At 37.6% G+C, this 26,602-nt stretch overlaps 1 protein-coding gene across 1 annotated transcript; it reads left to right on the top strand.

Moving 5' to 3' along the window:
• The first annotated feature begins 7,095 nt into the window (after positions 1-7,095).
• On the top strand, positions 7,096-25,277 carry BEND3 (BEN domain containing 3). The gene is made up of 4 exons (XM_034409103.3): positions 7,096-7,213; positions 14,739-14,792; positions 16,977-17,188; positions 22,093-25,277. The coding sequence occupies exons 2-4, from the start codon at positions 14,750-14,752 to the stop codon at positions 24,298-24,300; spliced, it is 2,463 nt and encodes an 820-aa protein (XP_034264994.2). The 5' UTR covers positions 7,096-7,213; positions 14,739-14,749; the 3' UTR covers positions 24,301-25,277.
• Positions 25,278-26,602: the final 1,325 nt, after the last annotated feature.

Here is a 26,602-nt window from a genome sequence, read left to right as displayed (position 1 = left end):
GCTGAAAAGGTTTGCCATCACTGCTCTATACCATTTTAGATAAATGGCTGTACAATCTCTTCTTAAAAATTTCCAGCGTTGGAGAATTTACAACTTCTGGAGACAAGTTGTTCCATTGGTTAATTGTTCTGTGAGGAAAATTCTCCTTAGTTCTAGGTTGCTTCTCTCCTTGATTAGTTTCCATCCATTGCTTCTTGTCCTGCCCTCAGGTGCTTTGGAGAATAGCTTGACTCCCTCTTCTTTGTGGCAACCCCTGAGATATCGGAACACTGCTATCATGTCACCCGCTAGTCCTTCTTTTTATTAAACTGCAGCACATCACTTTGCAGTAATAGATGAACAGCAATGAATGTATCACAATTATGTATAATTTATTGAGTCTGGATTTCACATAAAGCACAAATAAATGAATAAAAAGTAACACAATTATTTATAGTAATAGTGAACTTGGCTGTTTCAATATGGATATTTATGTAACCAAACTTGCCATTATCCTAACACTTTGTGTTAGGTAAAATACAAAAACAAGGAGGGCGGGGTCTTTCAAAGATTAAAAAACAGAGCACAGAGCATGCTTAGCAGCAATATAAGTAGCTGAGATGAAAAACCAGATGAGGAAATCAGGTATCTGGAAGGAGACAGAATATTGGAGGAAGATGGGGAGGGGAGAGGTAGCTCTCACCTATAATTAATCTACAGTGTTAAGAAGACGGCAAGAACAAGAGTAAAGCGCAGAGGACATCTCAGAAGTTCATATAGTTCAAAAGTTGTAATGATTTTATCTTTGCAATTGACAAGTCCAAAGCCAGTTGAGAATATGTATGATTTGAATACTGAAAACATCATTTGGTCAAAATAATGGATGTGGGGTATATAGCAAAGCATAAAACCACAATTTTGACAACGGTAGCATTAAAAATGCACCATAAGGTTTCATTTCATATTTAAATGTTTATTATAAATACAAAGCTACACATTGGTAGTTTTAGCTGGTTTACTTAAATAAGATTGCCTTTTTAAATTTTATTTTGTAAATAGCTTCAAATGTTCAATCAAAATAAACTAGTGCTTCCACAGAGACCATATAGATCACATCTGGAATATAATATTAGGCTTCCCTTCTTCCGATGTGGAATTCACTGACATAACTATAAACAAGATTTGAAGGTAAAAAAAATATGTATCTTTCCTACAAGTGTGCAACTGCCTTCCTTGATTTAAGGAATTGCAGGAAGGTGTCGCCTCCCTCACTCTGAAATATATTACCTTCAAATCCAAAGATTTGCATTGCCCTAGAACATTAATATTTGAAGGCAAGCACTGTAGCAGACACATAAAATAGAAATCAGGTTAGAAGAAAAATGTGGCAAGATCACAGAACAACAGTTGAAGATACTGTATATTGTCCACTTTTAATGTTCTTTCAGCAGGCATTATTACTTGTGTCCATACTAAATTAGGAATAGAGAACAGATTTATAATACAATTGCAGGTTTCTTTGTACTTTACAACCCCATTCAATGGTAACTTTTCAAGCTCTAGTTATGCAAATTACTTAACTTAAACCAATCTTGCAGTCTTTTGGAATATATATATTCACATGTACTCCAAGCCACTGAACTGAATGGCGTTTACTCCAAGCTCCTTAGATGTGAGATTAGAGCATAAAACTATCCACTTTCTTATGAAGCAGAGTTTAAAATGGTTATTCTTAATAAGTAGTTTGAGATTTGTAGCATAGATTAGAACAGCAATTTTCCATAGATTAGAACATAGATTAGATCAGCAAATTTAGAATTGTTATCTTGTACAATGTAAAAGAAATTTAAATTCTATGGGAAAAAATGGCAAAAATGGAAATAGATCTTCCTCTGGAAATATGTAACAGTTCAGTACCTCCAAATGGAATTCTCAGATCTCTTCAAAGTAGAAAGTAAATAAAAATAAGGCAGTCAATGAATAAATAATGTTATAAATCGATTTTCAATAGCTGGCTGTAACCAAAAAGTGTGCAACTTTATTTTTTAGGCACCCAAAATCTTTCTCTGCGGAGTTTCTCAGAAAGCGAAGTTGCCCCTACACTTCCAAATAAATTAATTACAAGGCAGAAATGCTACAGACTTTTACTATGAAAATTTTAGAATGTGATTATTTTAGTGTAGGAAGTTAGCACCCACTCCTTTCCTGGAAGAATGAAATATTTTAGGAAATATTAAAAAGGCAGAATATTATATTTCCCTGGATGAGAAATGGAGAAACATGTTTTAAAGACAAAGCAGCTTCTTGCCTCCTCCCCCCCACACCTTTGTCAATGGGCAAGAGGCAGAAACTCAATCTTTCAATCTTTGAAACTCATCTGCAACACAATAGGGCCCATCTAGCACAGAAACTAACACAATAGCGTCCATCTAGCAGCAGAAACTCACCACATGGCACCTGAGAAGATTACATCAGCCAGCAAGGCTAGCTAAGACCCCCACCCCCTGGGAGTCTGACAACCAATCAGGATACTCTTTCTGGGCCCCAGGAAGTTCAAAGCCAGGGAGAGCATAAAAACCCGTGGACTTGCTTTATTCGTCCCTTTTTCTGTTCAGGAACTCAAGCCATGTGATTCTGTCCACCATTAAACCATCTTTCCAAGCAGTTTCCAGTGTCTTTTTCCCCACTTGGAGCAGAACCCAGAAGGATATTTCTTCCAACATTAGTACTAATTTTTATTTAACCATGATTCCTTTAAAAAATATATTTCAATTACAGATCAGTTACAAGATTTTTTTCCTTAGCCTCTAAGAGTAATTTAAGGACATTGAAAAGGAAGAAGAAAGCACTTCTGAATAAATGCTTTGGTTACAAATATATAAATATTTATTTTATAGATATGAAAATATGTGGAAAACAAGCTTACAAATATTGGGCAGTATACCTGAAGTAGGCTTGCATATTATTTCTTTTCAATCTTAGAGAAAAAAATTAAATAACATTCTGGATGGATAACTAAGATCCTGCAGGGTCCCTTCTGGGCCTAAGTCCCCTAATAGCAGTGATGCCTGAGGCCAATACTACATTGTAGAAATTAGATGTAGTGCAAATTAGATTTTTTTTTATTTCAGAAACATAGTGGGTTTACAGAAATCTGCTTTTTTTTCTATTTTATGTGTCCATGGTTTGCTAAAAATCATGACGTAAAACATTTTCAGGTTAACAAAAACTACAGAACTAAGCACAATTATTTTAATACACTAGTTACACTTCAAATTTTAATAACTATCGATGGTTTCTATTCACATGTGAAGGTGAAAAATATATCCTAACAAGTTCAGTTTATCACATGGGGTAAAGAAAACTAATCATAACTAAAATCCATTGCCTAGGAGACTGGATTTCAGTATATTAAGTTGTCGATATTTTCAAGCAAAATTATCCTGATTTGGTTTATAATATGCTAAAATAAATTCATAATAACATTTGGAGTTTATAATATATATATATATATTATAGTAGATTGTACGTATTTCTACATTTTGTATGCATTGAATATAACAATAATAGATTAAATAAACAGCATCTACATGAAACTTTGTATAAATAATATTGATGTGACAATGTAAACAAAGTCATAAATCTTAAAAATGTCTACTTTCTGAAAAATAATGGGACTGTGGAATATTTAAAAAGGATACTTCACATTTGATTCACTCCGAATAATGCAGAGAAATGTAATCAACATAATTATAACAACTAGAATACAAAGAGCATCCAAGAGCAATGCCCACTTTTCTTGGCAATTTAAATGAAATAACTATTGTATTTTATGCTTAAGAGTAGTATAACTAATGTAGGAAGTCAGCACCCAACCCTTTCCTAGAAGAATGAACTATTTTAGGAAATATTAAAAAGGCAGAATATTATGTTTCCCTGTATGAGAAATGGAAAAACATCTTTTAAAGACAAAGCAGCTCCCACCTTCCTGCCTCCTCCCTTTTTGTTAATGGGCCAGAGGCAGAAACCTAATCCTTTGTCAAAGGACCATCATCTGCAACACAATAGAACCCATCTAGCAACAGAAACTCACCACATGGCACCTGGGAAGATTACATCAGCCAGCAAGGCTAGCTACCACCACCCCCTCCCCGGGAGTCTGACAACCAATCAGGATACTCTTTCTGGGCCCCAGGAAGTTCAAAGCACAGAGAGTGCATAAAACCAAGGCACGCTCAGCATCTCTGCCCTTTTCTGTTCAGGAACTCAAACCATGTGATCCTGTCCACCATTAAACCATCTTTCCAAGCAGTCTCCATGTTTCCAGTGCCTTTTTCCCCACTTGGAGCTGAACCCAGGAGGATATTTCTTCTTACGCTAATATAAAAGGAATGTATATTCAATTGTGGGTTAACACCTAGTTGGGTAATGAAATGTCTGCAAGCAAGGAGCCAACTCAGAGAGCAATAAGAGCTCAATAAATTTGGAGTCCCTCAGCAAGTTGCAATGTGGCAAGGATATTAGTATTGTGTAAAATTGTTTAATTATATGCCATTCAGGGCAAATATTTAAATATTAGTTAAGGCCTCATGCACTCAATGGGATTATGGCAGCTAGGTGTATATAGCACAGTTGTTTGGTTTTAATTTAAATACTTAATGGGGCCTAAGAAGTTAAAACAAATACCCCATGAAAAACTGGTATTTTAAGATCCAATTCAAAGGGAGTGTAGGAAGTTACCACCCACCCCTCTCCTAGAAAAATGAAATATTTTAGGAAATATTAAATGGGCAGAATATTTTCCCTTAAAAGGGAGGCAGAAGCTCAGCCCCCCACCTTTTTAAATGGGCCATTAAGACCTGAGCCAGTCCATTCTACATAACAAAGGTAGGATTAGCCCTCTACTCATCTAGCAACAGAACTCACCACAAGGCACCTGGGAAGATTACATCACCTACAGCAAGGCTGAACCAAGCCTGGAACTCAAAACACAGCCTACAGAGTTGCCCCTGCATGGCCCCATAGGAGTTTGACAACCAATCAGAATACAAGCTCAAAGTCAAAACAGTGACAGTGGGCATAAAACCAAGGCACTTTCAGCATCTCTCCCCTTTTCTGCTCAGGAACTCAAGCCATGTGATCCTGTTCATTAATAAACCACCTTTCCAAGCAACTTCCAAACTTCCATGAATCCAGTCTTTTTCCCCACTTGGAACTGAACCCAGAAGGATATTTCTTCCAACAGGATTCACCTTCCATGAAGCTATTTTACAATTTACAGATACATGTTATAACAGTAACACAGTCATATGTATTTATATATTTCTAAGTTTGTAAAGGTCTATTGTGAAGTTTATTGGGGGGAAGCAAATGATGGCACGCACAAAATTTTCACACGTTCAGCTACAGGTATGAAACAACAGCATTTGGATGACTTATGTCAAGGAACATTTCATTAATTTAGCGTTACAGTTTGCTATATAGTGATTTATTGTATATAATTGAACTTTTATTGACTATTTTGCACTGTAACTTTTTTCCTACACCATGACATACTGCAGTGCTACAAATTTAATCCATAAGGATTTGAAGGTATATAACTCCAATAAATATTGTTGATCGTATTTTATTATTTAATTAAAAAATTATTAAAATAATATTGTAGACAAGAGCCAATTTGGTCTAGTGGTTACATCATCAGGCTACAAACCGAAGACTGTAAGCTCTAGTCCCCCTTTAGTCCTGAAAGCCAGTTGGGTGACTTCGAGCCAGTCACTCTCTCAGCCCAACCCACCTCACAGGGCTGCTGTTGTGGGGAAAAGAGGAAAAAGAAGGAGAGTTAGGTATGTTTGTTTCCTTGAGTTATTGATAAAAATTATAAAGGTGGGATAAAAAAAGAAGAAAACCAACGCCTGAAGAAAACCATAGTACTGAAGAAACCTTACCACACAACTGTGATAGCATATAGTTATTGCAAAAGTGGTAAGGTCCATAGAAATACTTTTCAACCGTCATCATTAGGATATTTTCCTAATATTTCCTAACATCCGTTATGTGGCAAGTGTCAGGAAATTGCCTCCATGCAAGGCACCCTGTTTATGGCCTTGCAAGGGCTACCGAGCCAGAGGCGTCTTTCACGTGTTTCTGCTTTCCCAAGATGCGCCTTAAGCAACTCGAGGGCGAATTCTTCCAATTTTCCGCTCACAAATCGGCGCATCGCAAGCACGAAAGGCAACAGCAGCACGACTCAAAAAAAAAAAAAAAAAAAAAAAAAAACCCACCAAGAACAACCTCTTGCCTTCCGCCCCACACCGAGTGGGTTACAAAAGTGATCGGGGAAAGCTTTTCTAAGTAAGCTCTACGCTTACAGTTAGCCCATGGCGGATTCTCCCGACCTGCGTGCCCTGTAAGAGGTTCAGCCCGGCCAAAGAAGTAGCACTTGCGGGCGCCACAACCCTTTCTTTTTTTTTTCCACCCGGGGAAAACCCCTTCCCTGCCTCTACCACGCGGCCTCCGATCCCGAAAGGGAAGGGAGACGCGCCAAGCCGACGATTTGGCGGCGTCCACCGTGGGAAGAAAAAGGGGGGGAGGGGGAGGTGGGAGAAACGTGGGGCGGAAGCGGAGAGAAAGAGCACGAGAGTGGCAGAGTGTCCCCTAACGGCTTTCTCCACCAGCCCATAACCACGGGGACGTGGGCGGGGCTCAGAAGTGCACGCGGGAGGAGGAGGACTGGTGGGGGGTGGGGGTGCGTTCCGTGCATGCGTGTGGAACCGAAGAGGGCACTGGAGTCTCTCTCTTTTTTTTTTCTCGAGCGCGCGGGCGGGCGCGCGCGGCGGCAATGGCTGGACTTTGTCAGCCCGCCTGGCGCCCCCCCCCCTCCTCCTCCTCTTCCTCCCCTCCCCTGCACATTCTATGTCCCGGGTGGCCGCAGCAGTTCCTCGGGGCCCAGTGTCCTTGTGCGGAAATGACACACGGTCCCGTCACGTCACGCGAGAGCGGAGCGCGCGGACCCTCTCGCACACAGATACACGCGCGCACACTCGCGCACACACACACACACACAAAGCGCCAAGGGGGTGGGAAAGCTGGGGGAAGCCAGACACGGCCGTTCTTTTTTTTTTTTTTAATATATATATATATATTTATTTATTTTTTTAAAAAAAACACCCACAAACCCACCCGAGACCAAGAGTCCCCACCCTCCTTTTTTCCACAGTGCCTAAGACGGAGCCAGGTAAGCCCCCTTCCCTCTCCCCAACTTTCTCAGCTTGGGGGCCCCCAGGCCGGCCCCCCTGGCGCGTTATCTCATTGCGGTGTGCGCTGTGCCGGGATGACCGACTCGCTCCGCGGGCGCGTCGGGCGGTCTCCCCTGCTGGCGCAGAGTGACTGTGGGAGCCATGGCTGTGCTTTGGCGGCCGAGCAGCCCGGCCGCCGCCACCAACCCCTACCGCCTTCGGTCAGCGGGAGGAAGGAAGGAAGGAAGGGAAAGGCTATTTCCCCTCCTCCTGCCGGGCTTCCAGCTTCCCCACTGAGGGGGGCTACCGCGGGATTGTGGGGGCGGGGGCCAGGAAAGGCAAGCCTTGTGGCAGCTGCCGCAAGCAAAGGGGAAGGGAGACGCGCTGCTAGGAAGGGCCGGTTGGAAAACGCGCTTCAGCGGGTAGCCAGCGAGCCCGGCCGTGGCCCCAGTCCGCCTTCTCTCCAGTTTGCTTCTTCCAAGTCCCACCTCCGCCGTTCCCGTTGCCTAGAAACTGCTCCCCGGATGGCAACGGGATCCTCTTTTGCGACTACTGGGGGGAGGGGGGGCTGGCAACGTTGCTGCGCCTGCCGACCGCGCCACCGTTGCCGATTAAGTTCTTTAAAGTTTCTCCCCTTGCCAGACAAGTTTGCGAGGAATGGTGTCCCTCGCGTCGGCCATTTGGTGGGGGAGGTGTGTGGGGGAAGAAAAAAAAGAATAGCCACGTGACCCGAAGCGCTGTCTCGCAAATCGGGTAAAGGGGGAGGGGGGGGTGCTGAATGTCTTCGCACCCCAGTTTACTTTAGACAAAGGTTTTGCGACAACCGTGACCTGGATCTGGGGTCTCCAACCTTGGCAACTTTAAGCCTGGAGGACTTCAACTCCCAGAATTCTGGGAGTCCTCCAGGCTTAAAGTTGCCAAGGTTGGAGACCTCTGACCTGGATGACTGAGAATCTACAGACTTTTAGGTTACTTTCCCTTCCTGGACCAGTTTTCCTGACCTGAATACAGTGGTGGGATTCAAATAATTTAACAACTGGTTCTCTGTCCTAATGATTTCTTCCAACAACCAGTTCACCAAACTGCTCAGAAGGTTAATAACCGGTTCGCCCGAAGTGGTGCGAAGTGGCTGAATCCCACCACTGCCTAAATAGTTCTCTCGGGATAAGCGCTGGGCTTTTTAGTCCTCGTGGTCGAATTGGCCAGAGACTTAAGAAATAACATTCTTAAGAGCAGAGCAAGGTAGATAGGAAGCTCAGAGGAGCAAGCACAGAGGCATGACTTCAAGGCCAACTTTTATGACAAATGGGCCTGTTCTATCCATAGATGGAACCTGACGTAAGAGAGAACCTGCTGAAAGAATACTGCAAGATAGTGCTGGCAGAAATAGGGACTTGGTAGGGAGGATTGGAAGCAGTGGGGTAAATTTGAGATGTTGCTGACTCCAGAGTATAGGAGAGGGGATGAACAAGCATAGTTGGTGCTCCACTGCCCCCAGTTGCTGAAGCATCTGTGTGTTGTCTTGAGAGGGAGTGAAGGTTGAGTGTCCTGAACCCGCTTTCAGATGCCACACTTCATACAACACATAGGCAAACAATTTGCCCCTTTAGTTCATTGCCCCGATCGGTCTTTCTGTCCTGAATTCTTTTTACTATTAGCTCAACAGGTGCAAGCTTTTTAGCTGTGGCTGAGATTAGATTTTCATGAGAAGGTGAAGAAAAGAGGACGTCATAAGAGTTATTGCTTGAGGCTCCCCAATAGGGATCTGCATTAGCTTTTCCAAAGAGTAGGACACATTTTAATTCCTTAGGAAGCCATGAAAATTTCATGTGGCAAAAAAGCATCTTCACTTGCTTGTTTTTGGTGCGCAGAGATAGCTGTTATTTCGACTAAGCAAGTGAATGTGGCTACTTCTTGCAACTGTCATTTCGTTTGGTGATCAGATAAGTCACACAGTAGCTATCATTATCACTACTGGAGAGAACAATGTTGTTTTTTTTAATTTGTGGGGTACACACCTAAGAGACTCAAGCTACCTGGGAATTACTTTGTTGTGACAGCTAATGTTCATAAGCATCCCTTATTCAGGTAAATGCCAGTGGTAGGGTAAACTGGAATGGCAAGGGAAATAATGCCTCAGACAGCTGGCTTTTCCCCCCTTGTCCTCTTATACTTTATTATTTATACTTATCTTTATTATTCTGTAAGTTTATGATAGTATATTGTAGCAGCAGTGACACCATAGGAATATAGAAGAGATTTTGGGTAATGGAAACTGGCTAATGATAGGCCTCTTTACATATTACAGATGTTAATACCTTCACATCATTTATAATAATGTAAGCATGAATAGGATTACAGTCATAATTGCTTGCTGCACACATTTATGAAAGTGTTTTGTAGCAATTCATAATATTATATTGGATAATATGGAACCTTGGATGGATCCTTTCACTATCACATGTGCACAAGTTCATAATCTAAGGAATTGCATTATAATACTTAGTCATAAGACATTATTCTCAAAAAGAAATGGTTTACTGTTAATGCCCTTTAAAATTCTTTGTAAACCCCACAGTTGGCATCATTTTACTTTCCTTTTTAGTGGTAATTTTATTAAGAATTATAATTACAATAGCAAACAACCTGAAACAAACTAAAAAAACTAAAAGAATAAAAAAAAGTGTAGAAAAGAAAGAAGAAAATGAAAAATTGAGAACCAGAAAAGGAAAAAAAAAGAATATAGCAAAGAAAAAGAAAAGAAAAAATATATAATAACGAAATGACTTCCCATATTCATCGCAAGTATAAATAATTTTAGGAACTTATCATCTCTTAAAATATAGCAAATGATTTCTTATTCCCATATCTAATATCTTTATAAATAAATCCATAAAACATCATCATTTCAGTGTTGATGCCAACAAAAGTCCATGAAAGTTTTCAAAGATAACAACGGATTTATACAAGGAGTACTCAGTTTACAACCATTTCTTTAGTGACTGAAGTTACAAAGGAAAAGAAAAAGTGATTTATGACTGTTTTTCACATGACCGCTCCAGCATCCCCATGGTCACATCATCAAAATTTGGATGCTTGGGAACTAGCTCATATTTAGCTAGTTAAATATGCTAACTAGCTCTATGGTTGCTGTGCCCCTGGGTCATATTATCACCACTTGCAACCTTCTGATAAACAAAGTCAATGGGGAAGCCAAATTCACTTTACAACCATGTTACTTTGCAATTTCAGTTATTCACTTAACAACGGTGGCAACAAAGGTCACAAAATGAGACAAAACTCACATAACTGTCTTACTTAGCAACAGAAATTTTGGGCTCAATTATCATTAATTAAGGACTACCTGTATTAGCCTTGATCAAATAAAACAGCTTTATATTTCTTCTAGTAATCATAATCTTTAGTCCATTCAAATTTGATTTCATTTTTTTTTTATCCCTTCTCATAAAATTCTTCAAAACTTTTAACGAGCCTCTTTTGTAAATCCAGTATCGGAAAATTATACAGGCCAGTCTTTGTTGTTTGTATTTTTTTTTATTAAGATATCAGCCGGTTTCTTTTGTGTATCTAATGTAATATCTTTTTCCACGTCACTCTGATAACCTGTTATATTAAAATCCACTTTAAACTTAGTCTTGATTTTGTCAACTAGAACTTGTTCCTCTTCCATAACATCTTTTAGACACAGTATATTTATAGCTGCAGACACTATTAAAATTAACTTTTGGGTCAATTGTTTAAAAATATCCTTCAATACGTCCAATCTTAAGATATTTTGCTTTACTCTGTAACTGTAAATTGAATTTAACTGTTCTTCTCCTTTAATTGTAATCTCTAGTTCCTTCTAGTTCCCTCTAGTGTTCAATTTTTAAAGACTTACTTTATTACAGGTAGTCCTCGATTTATGACCATAATTGAGCAGGAATTACTGTCATAAGTAATTACAGTAATAAATCAAGACACTCTAATGACTGGAAGTAGTTTTCCATCATTTTTTGCAGCTGTCGTTAAGCAAACATTGTGGTTGTTAAGTGAATGCTGCAGATGTTAAGCAAACACAACTTTTGTTAAGCATGCCCATTCATTTGAATGGGCATTTTTTCCCAGAGCCCTGCAAAAATATATCATGAATGATTGGAATACTGTGACTGGTCATAAAGTTGGTTGGCTGACATGTCATTTGATCTCAGGGAGGGCAGCATGATCATTTATGACAGAAATTATAAGGGGATTGTTAATGGACCAAAAAGCACCCATTCCATGGCTGCCATACAGTGGGGCAAAAAAGTATTTAGTCAGCCACCAATTGTGCAAGTTCTCCCACTTAAAAAGATGAGAGAGGCCTGTAATTGTCATCATAGGTAGACCTCAACTATGAGAAACAAAATGAGAAAACAAATCCAGACAATTACATTGTCTGATTTGGAAAGAATTTATTTGCAAATTATGATGGAAAATAAGTATTGGTCAATATCAAAAGTTCATCTCAATACTTTGTTATATATCCTTTGTTGGCAATGACAGAGGTCAAACTTTTTCTGTAAGTCTTCACAAGGTTGGCACACACTGTTGCTGGTATGTTGGCCCATTCCTCCATGCAGATCTCCTCTAGAGCAGTGATGTTTTGGGGCTGTCACTGGGCAACACGGACTTTCAACTCCCTCCAAAGGTTTTCTATGGGGTTGAGATCTGGAGACTGGCTAGGCCACTCCAGGACCTTGAAATGCTTCTTACGAAGCCACTCCTTCGTTGCCCGGGCAGTGTGTTTGGGATCATTGTCATGCTGAAAGACCCAGCCACATTTCATCTTCAGTGCCCTTGCTGATGGAAGGAGGTTTGCCCTCAAAATCTCACGATACATGGCCCCATTCATTCTGTCCTGTACACGGATCAGTCGTCCTGGTCTCTTTGCAGAGAAACAGCCCCAAAGCATGATGTTGCCACCCCCATGCTTCACAGTAGGTATGGTGTTCTTTGGATGCAACTCAGCATTCTCTCTCCTCCAAACATGTGTTTCTACCAAACAGTTCTACTTTGGTTTCATCTGACCATACGACATTCTCCCAGTCCTCTTCTGGATCATCCAAATGCTCTCTAGCAAACTTCAGATGGGCCCGGACATGTACTGGCTTAAGCAGGGGGACACGTCTGGCACTGCAGGATCTGAGTCCCTGGTGGCGTAGTGTGTTACTGATGGTAGCCTTTGTTACGTTGGTCCCAGCTGTCTGCAGATCATTCACTAGGTCCTCCCCTGTGGTTCTGGGATTTTTGCTCACCGTTCTTGTGATCATTTTGACCTCACGGGGTGAGATCTTGCGTGGAGCCCCAGATCGAGGGAGATTATCAGTGGTTTTGTATGTCTTCCATTTTCTAATTATTGCTCCCACAGTTGATTTCTGCACACCAAGCTGCTTGCCTATTGTAGATTCAGTCTTCCCAACCTGGTGCAGGTCTATAATTTTGTTTCTGGTGTCCTTTGACAGCTCTTTGGTCTTCACCATAGTGGAGTTTGGAGTGTGACTGTTTGAGGTTGTGGACAGGTGTCTTTTATACTGATAACAAGTTCAAACAGGTGCCATTAATACAGGTAATGAGTGAAGGACAGAGGAGCCTCTTAAAGAAGAAGTTACAGGTCTGTGAGAGCCATAAATCTTGCTTGTTTGCAGGTGACCAAACACTTATTTTCCATCGTAATTTGCAAATAAATTCTTTCCAAATCAGACAATGTGATTGTCTGGATTTGTTTTCTCATTTTGTCTCTCAAAGTTGAGGTCTACCTATGATGACAATTACAGGTCTCTCTTATCTTTTTAAGTGGGAGAACTTGCACAATTGGTGGCTGACTAAATACTTTTTTGCCCCACTGTAACTTCAAATGGTCATAATATGACCATTAACGTGAGGGTTACTATTTTGTTTTATTTTTTCATTCAAAAGAAAAGAATTTTTCCATAGGAAGGATTTTGTATTAATAATTTTATTAATTCCAAATCTTATTTCAAATTTATCTGTTTCCTTAGTTCATTTGTAACTTTCTAAAATCAAAATTTTAATTACCCTTTTGCTGTTTTGGTATATTGGTGCTATAATTAATGTACCTAAAATCTCCCTTCAAGACCATTCAACTGAATAGGTGAAATTGAAGAATAAAATGGACTGAAATGGTGTATGTGTAGACCAGGAGGGAAAGCATAGATTTTTTGTGCACACTATACACTTTTGTTTCTCATGAATGGAAGTCTGATTGCTTAAATAAAGCTTGAGAAAAACAAGGAAACATCCATGAATGAATCTAGTTTTATTTTTTAAATAGCCAAATGGGCGTGCATTTAGATAAACAAACTACTGGTCTATATTATGTCCCATAGTCTAAGAACATATTAGCCTATTTACATTAACAGTTATGTCAAATCCTGGTGACATTTCAACCAACTGTTCTATTCTATTTGAATAAAATTAGAAAGTACTTATTTAGTGTCAAAGCAATGACAAATGTGTATACCTTCACATACAATAACTTCATAGTCATTGAGTAAGTAAAAGCTTCCCACTGATGATTTGATATCAGACATGATTTTCCTTACTAGAAAAAAAGGAGGGGATATTTGCAATTGTTTCCCTCCCTGTTTTGTTATGTTATTTTATGTTGTAATAAATGAAAAAGAATGCACTTAAAGCAGTTGCAGAGGATTGGAAGATGCACAGCCACCGACTATTTCTGTTGAATACTTTTGTTTGTTTCAGATATTGGAAAGAATTGATTTCAACAGCTAGGACCCATGGCAGCCTAAGTAATTAGAATGAATATAAGATGATCCTTTTTCTTACAAAGAACTAATTGTTCCAAAGGAATTTAATAGATCAAATGTATCCCTAAGATTTCCAATCCAGTGTTAGTTTCTTGAATGCAGAGTTCTTTTTATGGAAATAATTGCTCCAAATCTCCTTTGTCTTTACTTAAAAGCTACTCTAAAAAGCTTGATATTCCTGTAATAAAATTAGAAATAGGATAAAAAGAAAAGAAAATATCTTCCCTCCATCCCCCACTAACTTTCATTGTGGAAAATCAATTTAACTGAAATGACTTTAATGGAAGAAGTCTCACTCACAGGAAGACTCAGTTGGATCCAAGTCTGTCATGAATACTATTAATGTCTTCTGCTTAGATTAGGAATATCTATGTTGCTAGTCTCTGAAAGAACCAACACACCAACAACAGCTTTGATGAAATCTGACACTATTGTAATTTTTTTACATTCTTAATAATAATATTAATTCATGACCCAAGCAACATATTTTATATTTTATACTAGCCTATCAAACAGCACAAGCAAATGTTGTCCTTGCATAGAATTACAGTATATTCATTGTTGCCTAAAACTTAAGTGTGGCCTACAACTTGATGTACATCTTACTTATGCACCAGAAATGCTACATTTTTGTCATGGATTTACATTGTGCTTACATTTTGTCTTCTATTTTTTTCTTGTTCTATTAATACAGAGGAACAGAATATGGATTCAGCTGAATTATTTGATGATGAAGATAATACTGATGGTACTGTTCTTTAAATATATTTCTTTATCAAATTATAATATTTATGTAACTAAAGCCAATATTTATTATGATGTAAGTATTGTAACAATGAATTGGGCAGTTTAATGTATAAATGTTATTTTTTCACTCTCCTATTAATTTTTTTAAAATTATTCTAACATGTACATTGTGAGAAAATGGAGATTTTATACATGTTCAGTTCTAAATAAAAATAGATGATAACCTAACACTTTTATTATGAGAAAGTATTAGCAAAATTATGATTGGAAGGTTCACTGGTTCTTGATCATTCTACTGTACTATATCAGCAATATGAAATATGCCTGAAGTCAAATGTAAAAAATATTTCAATCTGAAGGTCAAAGTGAGTCCAGATAAGATTTGAGGAGTGTCATAGCCCCAAAGAGATAGGACCATATTTCAGATGGCAACACCATCTTACTATAGACATATAATCTCTAGCATACATTCATAAGCGAGATATTGAATTCATAGATTAGTATTTGCATATTCATTGTAATCGTTGTCATAGGAGAGTGATTTAAAGCCTGATTGAAGCTGGTGTGGGAGTGGTTTTTACAGGAAGGTTGCAGTTTTTGAAGTTGAAAGGTTAGATTTTTTTTTTCTTTCCTTCAATGCCCCCTGTCTTTTCCATTATTATTAGCATAACATATTGCCAGTAACTGAATTTGATGTAAAACCTTGCAGAGATTGTAAAATTTTCCCTTTTATCCTTTCAGGGTTTCTTTATTTTTTTAATCAGTTTTTTCCTATAGAGGGGAAAGGGTAGGGTTTGAAAAGAAGGAATGGGCCTCCTAGATGTTTTTCAGACAAGTTGAAGCCAACCATGTGGTTGCACAAATGTGCACACCCTTCAACTAATATTTTGAAGCACCTTTTGATTTTATGACAGCATTCAGTCTTTCGGAGTAGAAGCCTATCAGTATGGCACATCTTGCCTTTTGAATCTTTGCCCACTCTTCCTTGCAAAAGCGCTCCAAATCTGCCAGATTTTGAAGATATCTCCTGTGCACAGCCTCCTACAAATCACCCCACAAATTTTCTACTGGGTTCAGGTCCAAGCTTTGGCTTCGTTATTCCAAAACTTTGATCTGTTGGTAAAGCCATTTGTTTGTTGATTTGGAGGTATGCTTTGGATGATTGTTGTGTTGAAAGGTGAAATTCATCATCAGCATTTTAGCGGCAGCTTGAAGATTTTGTCTCAAAATTGACTGATTATTGAACTGTTCATAATTTCTTCTACCTTCACTAAAGCCCCAGCTCCAGCTGAATAAAAGCAGCCCCAAAGCAGAGTGCTGTCCACCACCATGTTTCACTGTGGGTATGGTGAACTTTTGGTGATGCACAGTGTTGTTTTTGCACCAAATACGCTTTTGGGAATTATGGCTAAAAGGTTCAACCTTGGTCTCATCAAACCATAAACTTGGAAATTGTTTTGTATCCTTCTCTTGACTGATACGTTCCAACAATGAGATCCATTTGATGCTTTGTATGCTCTTTGCAGACCAGGCCTTTTGCTGTAAGAGGCAACTGAATAAATGTCAGAAAAATCCTACTAAAACAGCTGAACTTTATATGGGCTTGATCAGAGTAACTTGAATTGATGGCCCCTGTGTACTGACTATTATTTACCATCAGTTTGAATGTGATTGGTTAATTCTGAACTCAACTACATTCCTACTTATAAGAGGATGTTATACATATTATTGTACATTTTTATTTTTATTTCCCCAGAAAAAAAGATTTCAGTTTGTTTTTCAGTTGAATTATACAGCTTATATATTACGGTAAGGGTTGAAAAAATTCTGAAGTGATTTATCTTAGTCTGATTATTTTACATCTGAAAAATCTGGCATTTTAACAGGGGTGTATAGACCTTTTATATCCAGTATAGGTATGAGTGTATACAATATCCTCATTCTATTCTCTTCAGGTTAGGCAACATAATACAAAGTGCAGAAAAGCCCTTCTCCACCCCCACCCCCCAAAAAGAAAAGAAATGCAGAAAAGCAAAGAAGTGAAAATCTAAGTAAGCTGATCTTACCCCCTCCACCATTCATTATATTTTTTATATCCAGTGTATATCATATCAAAACACGTGCCTGGAATTAGTCGTTTATGAATTTCCTGTGATGTCTGTCTTACTATTTTTCTTTAAATTAGGTATTAAAAATAATATGAAAGGAGAAACTGATAAAGAAGATGAGGTGCTAGACTGCTCTGTGATTTCAAGACCTGAAAAAAATTCACTGGATGGTTTAATAACTTGCCTACAAGACATCAACAAGCGAAAACGAACCTCATTTGGTTTGGATGGTTCAGGAAACCACAAAGAAATCCTGGCAAGTGTGAAAAAAAGAGGCATTGCACAAGAGGTAACTTCTTGCATATAGCATTTTAAATGTATTGTTTTATCCTTCTGGGATTATTGATAAATATACATTTATGATATATATTTATATCAACAGTGAAGTGTATTTCTTCATACTGAAATAATTTTTTCTGTGAAGTTCAGTTCTTGCATTATGGAAGAAACTACTGTATAAATAGTATATTCAAAAGTTCAAAAGACAAGATTCAAAACAGAGTTTTAAAACTTATTAGATAACATTTATTTAATACATGAAGTGCACTACATTAAAGCAGATTTTATATATTGAAACTAGTGATTTATATAATATGTCTGTTTCTTCATATTTTTATCATTATTATTTATTGCAATTATGGCAGAAATTAGAATAAACAGGTTTTATCAATATACAAAGTTTAAGTAAGTATCTGACATTGTTTTGTGCAACTGCTTCTCAAAGATTAATCATTGCTCTTATATCTTGAGCCTTGATATATATACAATCTTGGGTTAGTGAAAATATATGGGAATATTTCAGCTATTTTTTCTGGGACAATAAAACTTATTTCCTGTGTTTTTAAGATCGAATGTTCAGTGCATGTTTGCCTTTGCAATATTGAATAAGCATTAGGCTAGTAAAAAAAACCATCAGATTTTAAAGTGTGAATATTCACATATGTTTTTATGTTTTCCATTTTACAATTTGATATTGATGTGAGACAAAATGTGTTTGCAAAATATAGAAATCTGTTGTGTACTGAATTACTGAAGACACACAAACAATGCAAAATATTAGTATGAATTATGACCTCCTAGATGGAGAAATTCAAGAAATAATGTATATCAGATACAAATTTATATAAGCATTTTGCATTATTTTGATGTCTTCATTAACTCAATATTGCCATCTGCAGCTTCTTTGACATTTCCTGTATTTCCTTTACCAGAAGATAGTTATTTACAAAGAGATACCAATTTGGACATCTTATTAATTCAGTTGTTATACATGGTAGCTTAGATTTAAAGGTTCATTGAAGGACTTCTGTTCATAGAAATCATTATATTGAATGGGGGAAGCCAATGATTAAAGGAAATAAATAAAGGAAATAATTTTCCAGATTCTTACATATATATTCACTGTTCCAGTGGGAAATCTAACCTTGCAGATAGGTGAAACAAAGGTACTCTGAAAGAGCAGAGTAAAAATAAGTCACATTTTTTTTCCTGCTGGTGATATTAATTAGGATCCAAGCAAATCAGTCTGATATGTGAAATATCTGAAATGCAGATTGTTTGAAAGGTGCACTTTAGGAAGTGAGTTAGCATGAACAAAACATTTCTCCTTGAACAGTTAATAGTAATAGCAATAGCACTTAGACTTATATATCACTTTACAGTGCTTTTCAGCCCTCTCTAAGCCGTTTACAGAGTCAGCATATTGTCCCTAACAATTTGGGTCCTCATTTTACCCACCTTGGAAGGATGGAAAGCTGAGTCAACTTTGAGGCTGGTGAGATTTGAACTGCCAAATAGCAGGCAGCTGGCAGGCAGCAGAAGTAGCCTGTAGTACTTCACTCTAACCACTGCACCATCGTGGCTTGTTGTTCTCTCCAGAAAGTTTGATGTCGCTGCTTCGATGGATTTGCCAATTGATTGTGCATGTAAAATACACTGTTTCGTGTAGTAGTTAAGGTACTGGACTAGAAACCAGGAGACTGTGAGTTCTAGTGCTCTCTTAGATGTGAAAGCCAACTGAATGATTTTGAGTCACCGTATCCCACTGATGTCAAACTCCGTAGTCATCACATGAAGTTTTGTGACATTTTTTCCATTCGCGGAGCTGGGGCGGGCGTAGCCTGCATGTGATGCATCCAGCCTGTGTACCGCCAGTTTGACACCCCTGCCTCAGCCCAGCCACCTCAGCCCAACCACCTTACATGGTAGTTGTTGTATGGAAAATTGTAGGGGGGAGCATTATATAAATCCCTTTTCTTCAAAATAAAAGGATGATGAAGATGACAATGATAGGTGTATTCAAGCAACACTTCCACAGGTACTGGGGAAAAGCTTGAATCAACTGTGGCAAGTCTTTCAGAGGACTAAGCTGTTTTAATGCTTCCGAGAAGAAATGTTTTGCTTCTGCGTATATGTTTTATTATGTGATATGTTTTATACAACCATAATTTATTTAGATGTATACTTTTCCATATTATCTCACAATGCTCAGGGTGGCTTCCTATAATAAAATCACAATTAAGATAATATTAGAATTTTGAACATTAAAATAACCTTAAACATTATTGTTAAAAATATAAAAGTTCTAAAAATATTTAAGGTCAAATCTAGCAGGATCATTTAAATTTAACAGAACACTTTTCACTTGAACTCTAATGCTGTGGAGAAGGTTAGGCTTAGAAAAAACAAATAGCTCAGAATTACTCAATGAGTTCCTAGGTAGCTTTAAACATGTGTCACCTTGGCACTAATCTGACAGTGGTTTTCATACTTGGGTCATGATAAGCCTAGAAGGCACAAAACTCATACCATTACCCTGCAGAGGGATTTATGATTAATAAGAAATGGGGAAGGATTGAGAGGAAAGGAGAAAATTATAAGGATCAGACTGGAAGGGAAAAGCAGATGGACTGTGATTATTAACTTGGAGCACCTACACTAAGCCACTATATCCTGTTTTGCAACCTGCAGTATATTTAGACAAATTTAAGAGAAGATAACTTAGGGTCAGGTAAGGGCTCCCCCACCCCCTCTCAACATTGATGAATAAGATTCAGTGCTTTTGATGCACCCCAAAATTGGGAGTAACTAATTTGCAGTTTGAGAAGCTGGTTCGTACTGCTGGCTCATGTTCAGTTTATTGTGAATATCTCACTCATTTTCTGATGTAGTGCTTCAAGCTGCAAATCACATATTTTATATTAATGCCCTATATTTTTTATTGTAGAAATGAAATTGTAGAATCTTATATTTCTATCTGTTCAAGAACCTTTCTGTTTTCAGTTCTCCAACTTGTTCAGATTCTACTTGAATTCCAGCAGGATGGAGTTGCTATTGTATGTTGTAGTTTCATGAATATTCTGATAATATCCTTTGCTCTGAACAGGGTTGGATTTCCTCTGAAGCAAACAGTGTGCAATGTGAGAGTCCCTTGGATTATGTCTAGTTTGGTGAAAAGAAGGACTAGGGGTGACATGATAGCAGTGTTCCAATATCTCAGGCGCTGCCACAAAGAAGACAGAGTCAAACTATTCTCCAAAGCACCCAGTGGTGGGTTGCTACCGGTTCAGTCCGATTCTTGCGAACCGATAGTAACGGCGGCGGGAGGCTCTGCCCACCCGCCTGGATGTCATCACAAGCAATCTGTGCATACGCAGAAGCTTCTGCGCATGCACAGAAGTGTGCATACACAAGTGAAGCAAGTGAATGCACACAATCCCATTGAGAACTGGTAGCGAACGTAAGTGGAACCCACCCCTGAAAGAACCTGAGGGTAGGACAAGAAGCAATGGGGAAATTAATCAAGGAAAGAAGCAACTTAGAAATAAGGAAAAATTTCCTGACAGAACAATGGACGCAAGTGGAACAACTTGCGTCCAGAAGTTGTGAATACTCCAACACTGGAAGTTTTTAAGAGGAGATTGGATAACCATTTGTCTGAAGAGGTGTAGGATTTCCTGCCTAAGCAGAGGGCTGGCCTAGAAGATCTCCAAGATCCCTTCCAACTCTGTTATTCTGTTGTTATATGGATAGCAAATATAGGTCTTTATCATTCTATTCTGTTCTTTCATAGCTACTGCTAGAGTAGCAGATAGAGGCTGTGGACAGAAAAGCCTTTGGGCAGTTGTGATTATTTCTCAGTTGAACACCTTGGACCTAGAAGCATTCAAGACCATAACTCATAATCTTGTCCTCTCTAGAATAGATTATTGCAATTTACTTTACGTAGCGCTGTCCTTGAAGACAATTCAGGTGCCACAAAATGCAACTGTTTGCTAGCCTGTCCAACAAATTAATTCCTACTTTGCGGTAGTTGCAGTGGTTAATAATACACCTTTGAGCCCAATTCAGGGTTGCTAAGAAGTCCTTTACAACTTGGGTCTTCTGTTACTTTTAGCATCTTCTCCAGGGAGACTCTGCCTGCCATATGCAGTCTAACCAGGAGACACTGCTCTTCCTTCAGAGATCAAGTGGGTTGTGATCTAGATGATCTTATCAGTGACGTTCAAAATGTTTGATTCTAAAAGGCAGAAGTTATCTACCACTTGAATATCTTCATTGTCAAATCTAATATTTTATGGACATTTCATTTGAATTCCATAAGTATTAATGGTACTAATATCAATTTTTTTTCTTGGCCCTTCTAGTTTTTGGAATAGTACCTCAGATCATTGAGCATAAACAAGCATGCATTTATGGACAGATATGCAAGTGTTACCTAGATATATTTATAGGAGGAAAATTTCTTGGGAATCTGTTTTAGCCAGCAACCTTAGGTTGACAAGATAGAGAAGTAATATTACATGAAATTTTAATATATGCTTCTTTTGTTATTCTGTTAAATAATTAATTCTGTTTTATTGTTTGAATATCAACACATTCAGGGTTGTCTTCTGATCTAAATAGTAAGCAGTAACAAATGCCTACTAAAATAATATTCTGGTTAATGCTAGTTAAATTAAGATTAATTTAGTTGCACTTAGTCAATAGATATAATAATTTATGATTTAATGGAATGTTATTGACTTTTAGAGAACTAAGTTCAACTAACCTAATCTACAACTGATTTTATGACAAATTAAATTAAATCAATGCATTGTTTAAATTCAGATAATGTATTACTTGTTCGTTAAGGATAAGTTAAGAATTTATTCAAAAGTATTTTAAACTAATGACCTGTTTGTTTATTGAAAGGATCAGACCTCAAACTTGAAATGCAGAGATGGATTACATACTCAGGAAGATGTTGAACAGCCAAGCAAGAGCAAAAATTCCAGTTTAACATGGATTTGTGAAGAAACTTTGAATAACACAGTTATGCCTTCATATAAGAAACCTCTTTATGGGATCTCTCACAAAATTACAGAGAAGAAGACCTTGCCAGGAACAGAACAGTTTACCACCTTTGAGTTATTTGAAAAGATTAATCCTAGCAGTCCCTCCAATCTTAGGACTTTGAGTGAGCAGCGGAAAAGAGAAACAAGCAATATTACTGCCGAATCTGATTCAAATATCTATTCTTTAATACAAAAAATGTTTTATACACTGAATACATTAAATTCTAACATGACTCAACTGCATAGCAAAGTAGATCTGCTGTCACTAGAAGTCAGTAGAATTAAGAAACATGTCAGCCCAATAGATGCTGTTGCAGAATTCAAGCCCCCTCCTGAGTATCAACTGACTGCCTCAGAACTCAAACAAATTATGGATCAAAGTACATCAGGTGGTGATCTGGCTTGCCGATTACTTGTACAACTTTTTCCAGAACTCTTTAGTGAGGATGAATTAAGTAAGGCCTGCACCACATGTGGTTATCTTAACAAAAAGAAACTTGAATCACTTCATCTGCAGCTCATCCGAAATTATGTGGAAGTCTGTTATCCATCTGTGAAAAATCCTGCTGTTTGGCAAGCAGAATGTTTGCCTCAGGTCAATGACTTTTTCAATAGTTTTTGGGCTCAGAGAGATATGGAAAATAGTCAACCAGATGTACAGTCCTCCAGTTTTTATGAGTCTGATCATATTAATGATGATGATGATGAAATTCTACCTATTGATAGAAATACTTCTGTTGCCTCAGAATGGGTATTTGATGCTCAGGATATAAATGAATTTTTAGATGAAGCATCATCTCCTGGAGAATTTTGTGTGTTTTTGCTACACAGATTGTTTCCAGAACTCTTTGATCATAGAAAATTGGCTGAAAGATACAGCTGTTATGGAGAGTGTGGAAAACAAGAACTTGATCCACAGCGACTTCAAGTAATCCGCAGATATACAGAGATATACTTTCCTGCTATGCAGGAGAGAAAGGCTTGGTTACAGCATTGTGTTCAGCGAATAAATGATGAACTTGAAAGCATGTATATGGATGACAGTGAGAATGAACAGATAAGAGATGATTGCTACGATTCTTCAAGTTTGCCTGATGATGTGTCAGTTATAAAAGTAGAAGATAATTTTGAATATGAAAGACCGGGTAGAAGATCAAAAAAGATTTGGCTTGTTCCCATAGACTTTGATAAACTTGATATTCCTTCCCCTGATTTTGATGTTCCTGTCTCAGATTATCTGTTAAGTAAGGAGCAGCTTAAGAATATATATGAAAGTAGCTTGTCTATAGGTAATTTTGCTTCTCGATTGCTAGTTCACTTATTTCCTGAATTGTTTACTCCTGAAAACTTAAGGAAACAATACAATTGTAGTGGCTCACTAGGCAAAAAACAACTTGATCCTATTAGAATTAAATTGATTCGACACTACGTGCAAATGCTGTATCCAAGAGCTAAGAATGATAGAGTATGGACACTGGAATTTGTTGGGAAACTGGATGAAAGATGTCGTCGGAGAGATACTGAACAGAGACGCACATACCAGTTGCAGCGAAAAGTCCATATACCGGGACCTGAGAGGAGAGAATTCCTGACCTATGCAATAAATCCAGAACGATTTAAAGAGGAATTTGAAGGGCCACCATTGCCTCCCGAAAGAAGCAACAAAGACTTTTGCAAGATACCACTTGAGGAACTTATTGTTCCTCCACCAGACTTTTCTGTGCCTTCTCTATATTTGCTGTCTGATAAAGAGGTAAGAGAGATAGTACAACAAAGTCTTTCAGTTGGTAACTTTGCTGCCAGACTCTTAGTAAGACTTTTTCCAGAGCTTTTTACTTCAGATAACCTCAGACTGCAATACAACCATTCAGGGGCTTGTAACAAGAAGCAGCTTGATCCTGTCAGACTGAGACTCATCCGCCATTATGTTGAAGCTGTTTATCCTGTTGAAAAGATGGATGAAGTTTGGCATTATGAATGTATACCAAGCATTGATGAAAGATGCAGACGTCCAAATAGAAAAAAATGTGACATATTGAAAAAAGCCAAGAAAGCAAAAAAGTGATATTTTAAGTTTCCAAAGATGGTGACTTCAGTTATTTTGAAGTAGCTTGAGAGGTCAATTGGTTTAGCACTAGGACAACTGATCAATACATTTTTTCTTTCATATGTGTTTACACATGCAGGAATGGGTAAGAAGTTGGAAGTTATAATCCAGTGAGAGTCTCTTTTAAAAGCCCTACTGAAACAAATGCATATGGCGGAAAAATATATTTTATAACTCCATTTTAGTATGCCTTTATGTAGCTTAGATTTCTTGCTGTTTTTTTTCAGTTACCACCTAACTAAACTGGATCACAAGGAACCACAAATTATTAAGAGTTGCTCTAATAATATATCATCTAAATATAATATTCATCAGTGGAAATAATTAGATAATGTTATTTTTTAATTAATTTTAAATAGTAATTAACTTCTTTAAGACAGTTCTCAATAGGGACCTTTATCATTTGGAAATTAATCAATTTTTAAATATTTCAAATCTCCAATTTTAAAATGTTATACCTCTTTAAAAAAGAATGGAAAATCACAACAATTTCTATGTTTATGGATACTCCTTATATCAAGTTTGAATATTAGGAAAGGAAAAATTTCAAAATCAAGTTATTACTTTTTTAAAATAATTTTTCATTTTGTAGTTGATTTGGTGTAAAAATTAAAATTATAATCATGGGGTTATTTAATGAATGTTTATGTTAAGATTGTAGTATTGATTTCATTTTTTATTCATATAAATTATTGTTTTCTGTATAATCTTGATAAAAGAACTACTGGTATGCGTGGAGATTGTGAAATATAGAATCTTACTCTGTATCAGTAAAAGTGGTGCTATTACCTGTTATACTCACTACTTCAAAAAAATACTTGAATTGAGGAATGTGCAAAACACTTAAGTCCATATTATTTTTATCAGTTAAATTACTGCAGCTTTTAAACTGTTGAAAATATTAAATATACTATCTATATTTTTATTTGAATTATATACTAAGCTCTATCGTATGTTGATTAGTATCTTCAAATACAGTGACACCCAAATAATTTCATTATAACAATGATTATAATTTTTTTCTTTAATCATTGTTTAGTTGATCAAAAACATTGATTATATAGTTCCACTAAATATATGTTCAGTAAACATTAAAATATTTTTGTTTTTTTTCCTGAAGAGTATTACATTGTGTCACAATGTGTTACATTGTGTTTTTTCTTTTACTGCAAGTCATGAAATTAACAGAATAAAATCATATTCCCAGATTGACATTTCCTTGTATGTGCTGAGTTGGATTAGATCCAAGCAAAGGTAACAGTACTTCAGTCCCACTGAAATCAGTCATGACTAGCAAGTTCCAGTAACTTGTTCCATGGATTTTTACAAGACTTCCAGATTGAATCCACTGATTTTTTTCCCCTCAAATGCCCATAAATTGGTTTAGAAAAAGAAACTGATCCTTGCTTGTGGATTTGCTGTTCCCCTGAATCCTATAAATTGCATATATGATGATCAGTGTGTACACTTGAATGCTCTAGTAGAATGCTTGTTCAATGCTAAGGATGAAGTCATTTATTTCTAGTATTACATATTTCTAGTATAACAGACTTGTTCCACTTGCAAATTATGTACTGTATTTTTTGGAATATAAGATGCCCTTTCTCCCCCCACCCCAAGGTGGTAAAAATTTAGGTGCGTCTTCTACACCGAATGTAGCCCCGCCCACCCAGACCCCCACCCTTTGGCCTCTGCCTCACAGCAGTTACCTCCTTGCAAGCAAACAGCAAGAAAAAACAGCTCCACAAGTTGATTGGATCGCCTCCTAACTCTCAGCTGATTTGCTCTCAGCTGTTTTGCGCAGGGCTCTGCTGCTTGCTGCAAAGAGGTAAATTGCTGCAGCAGATTTTTTTTTCCTTGTGCCAATCAAGCTATGCTGAAAACGAAAATGAAAGTAAAGCAGGCTGTTTGCTGCAACGAGGCGAATTGCTGACGCAGAGGGAGATTTTTTTTTCTTCTTTTCCTCACCAAAAAAGGTTAGGTGCATCTTATACCCTGGTGCGTCTTATACTTCGAAAAATACAGTAGATAACATATATGCAAACATATATATAGGCCTCTTGGAGCTTTGTCTGTGTCCTCAGGGTCACCTGAGTAGTGCAAATGAGTGTGGAGCTTTCTTGGAACTGCTGAAAGGACTGCCCCTCTGTTGAGAGAGGGCTATTCAGTTTTGACATGGATGGCCTCTTTGACCCCTCTTTAAGAGCCCTCTCTCAACAGAAGGAGAAGGATACATCATCAGTCTACAACACAGTTCTTT

Source organism: Pantherophis guttatus, chromosome 1 (genome assembly GCF_059756535.1).
Source record: "Pantherophis guttatus breed Tessera chromosome 1, ASM5975653v1, whole genome shotgun sequence".
Classification (NCBI taxonomy): domain Eukaryota; kingdom Metazoa; phylum Chordata; class Lepidosauria; order Squamata; family Colubridae; genus Pantherophis; species Pantherophis guttatus.
The sequence above is the reverse complement of the archived record's forward strand: the minus strand, read 5'-3'. Positions and strand labels throughout refer to the sequence as shown.

Bases quoted from the DNA above. Each gene is read 5' to 3' on its own strand.
- BEND3 (XM_034409103.3), top strand. From the start codon at position 14,750: ATGGATTCAGCTGAATTATTTGATGATGAAGATAATACTGATG. The intron at 14,793-16,976 runs GTACTGTTCTTT...TCTTTAAATTAG, and splicing joins TGATGAAGATAATACTGATG to GTATTAAAAATAATATGAAA. The intron at 17,189-22,092 runs GTAACTTCTTGC...GTTTATTGAAAG, and splicing joins AAAGAGGCATTGCACAAGAG to GATCAGACCTCAAACTTGAA.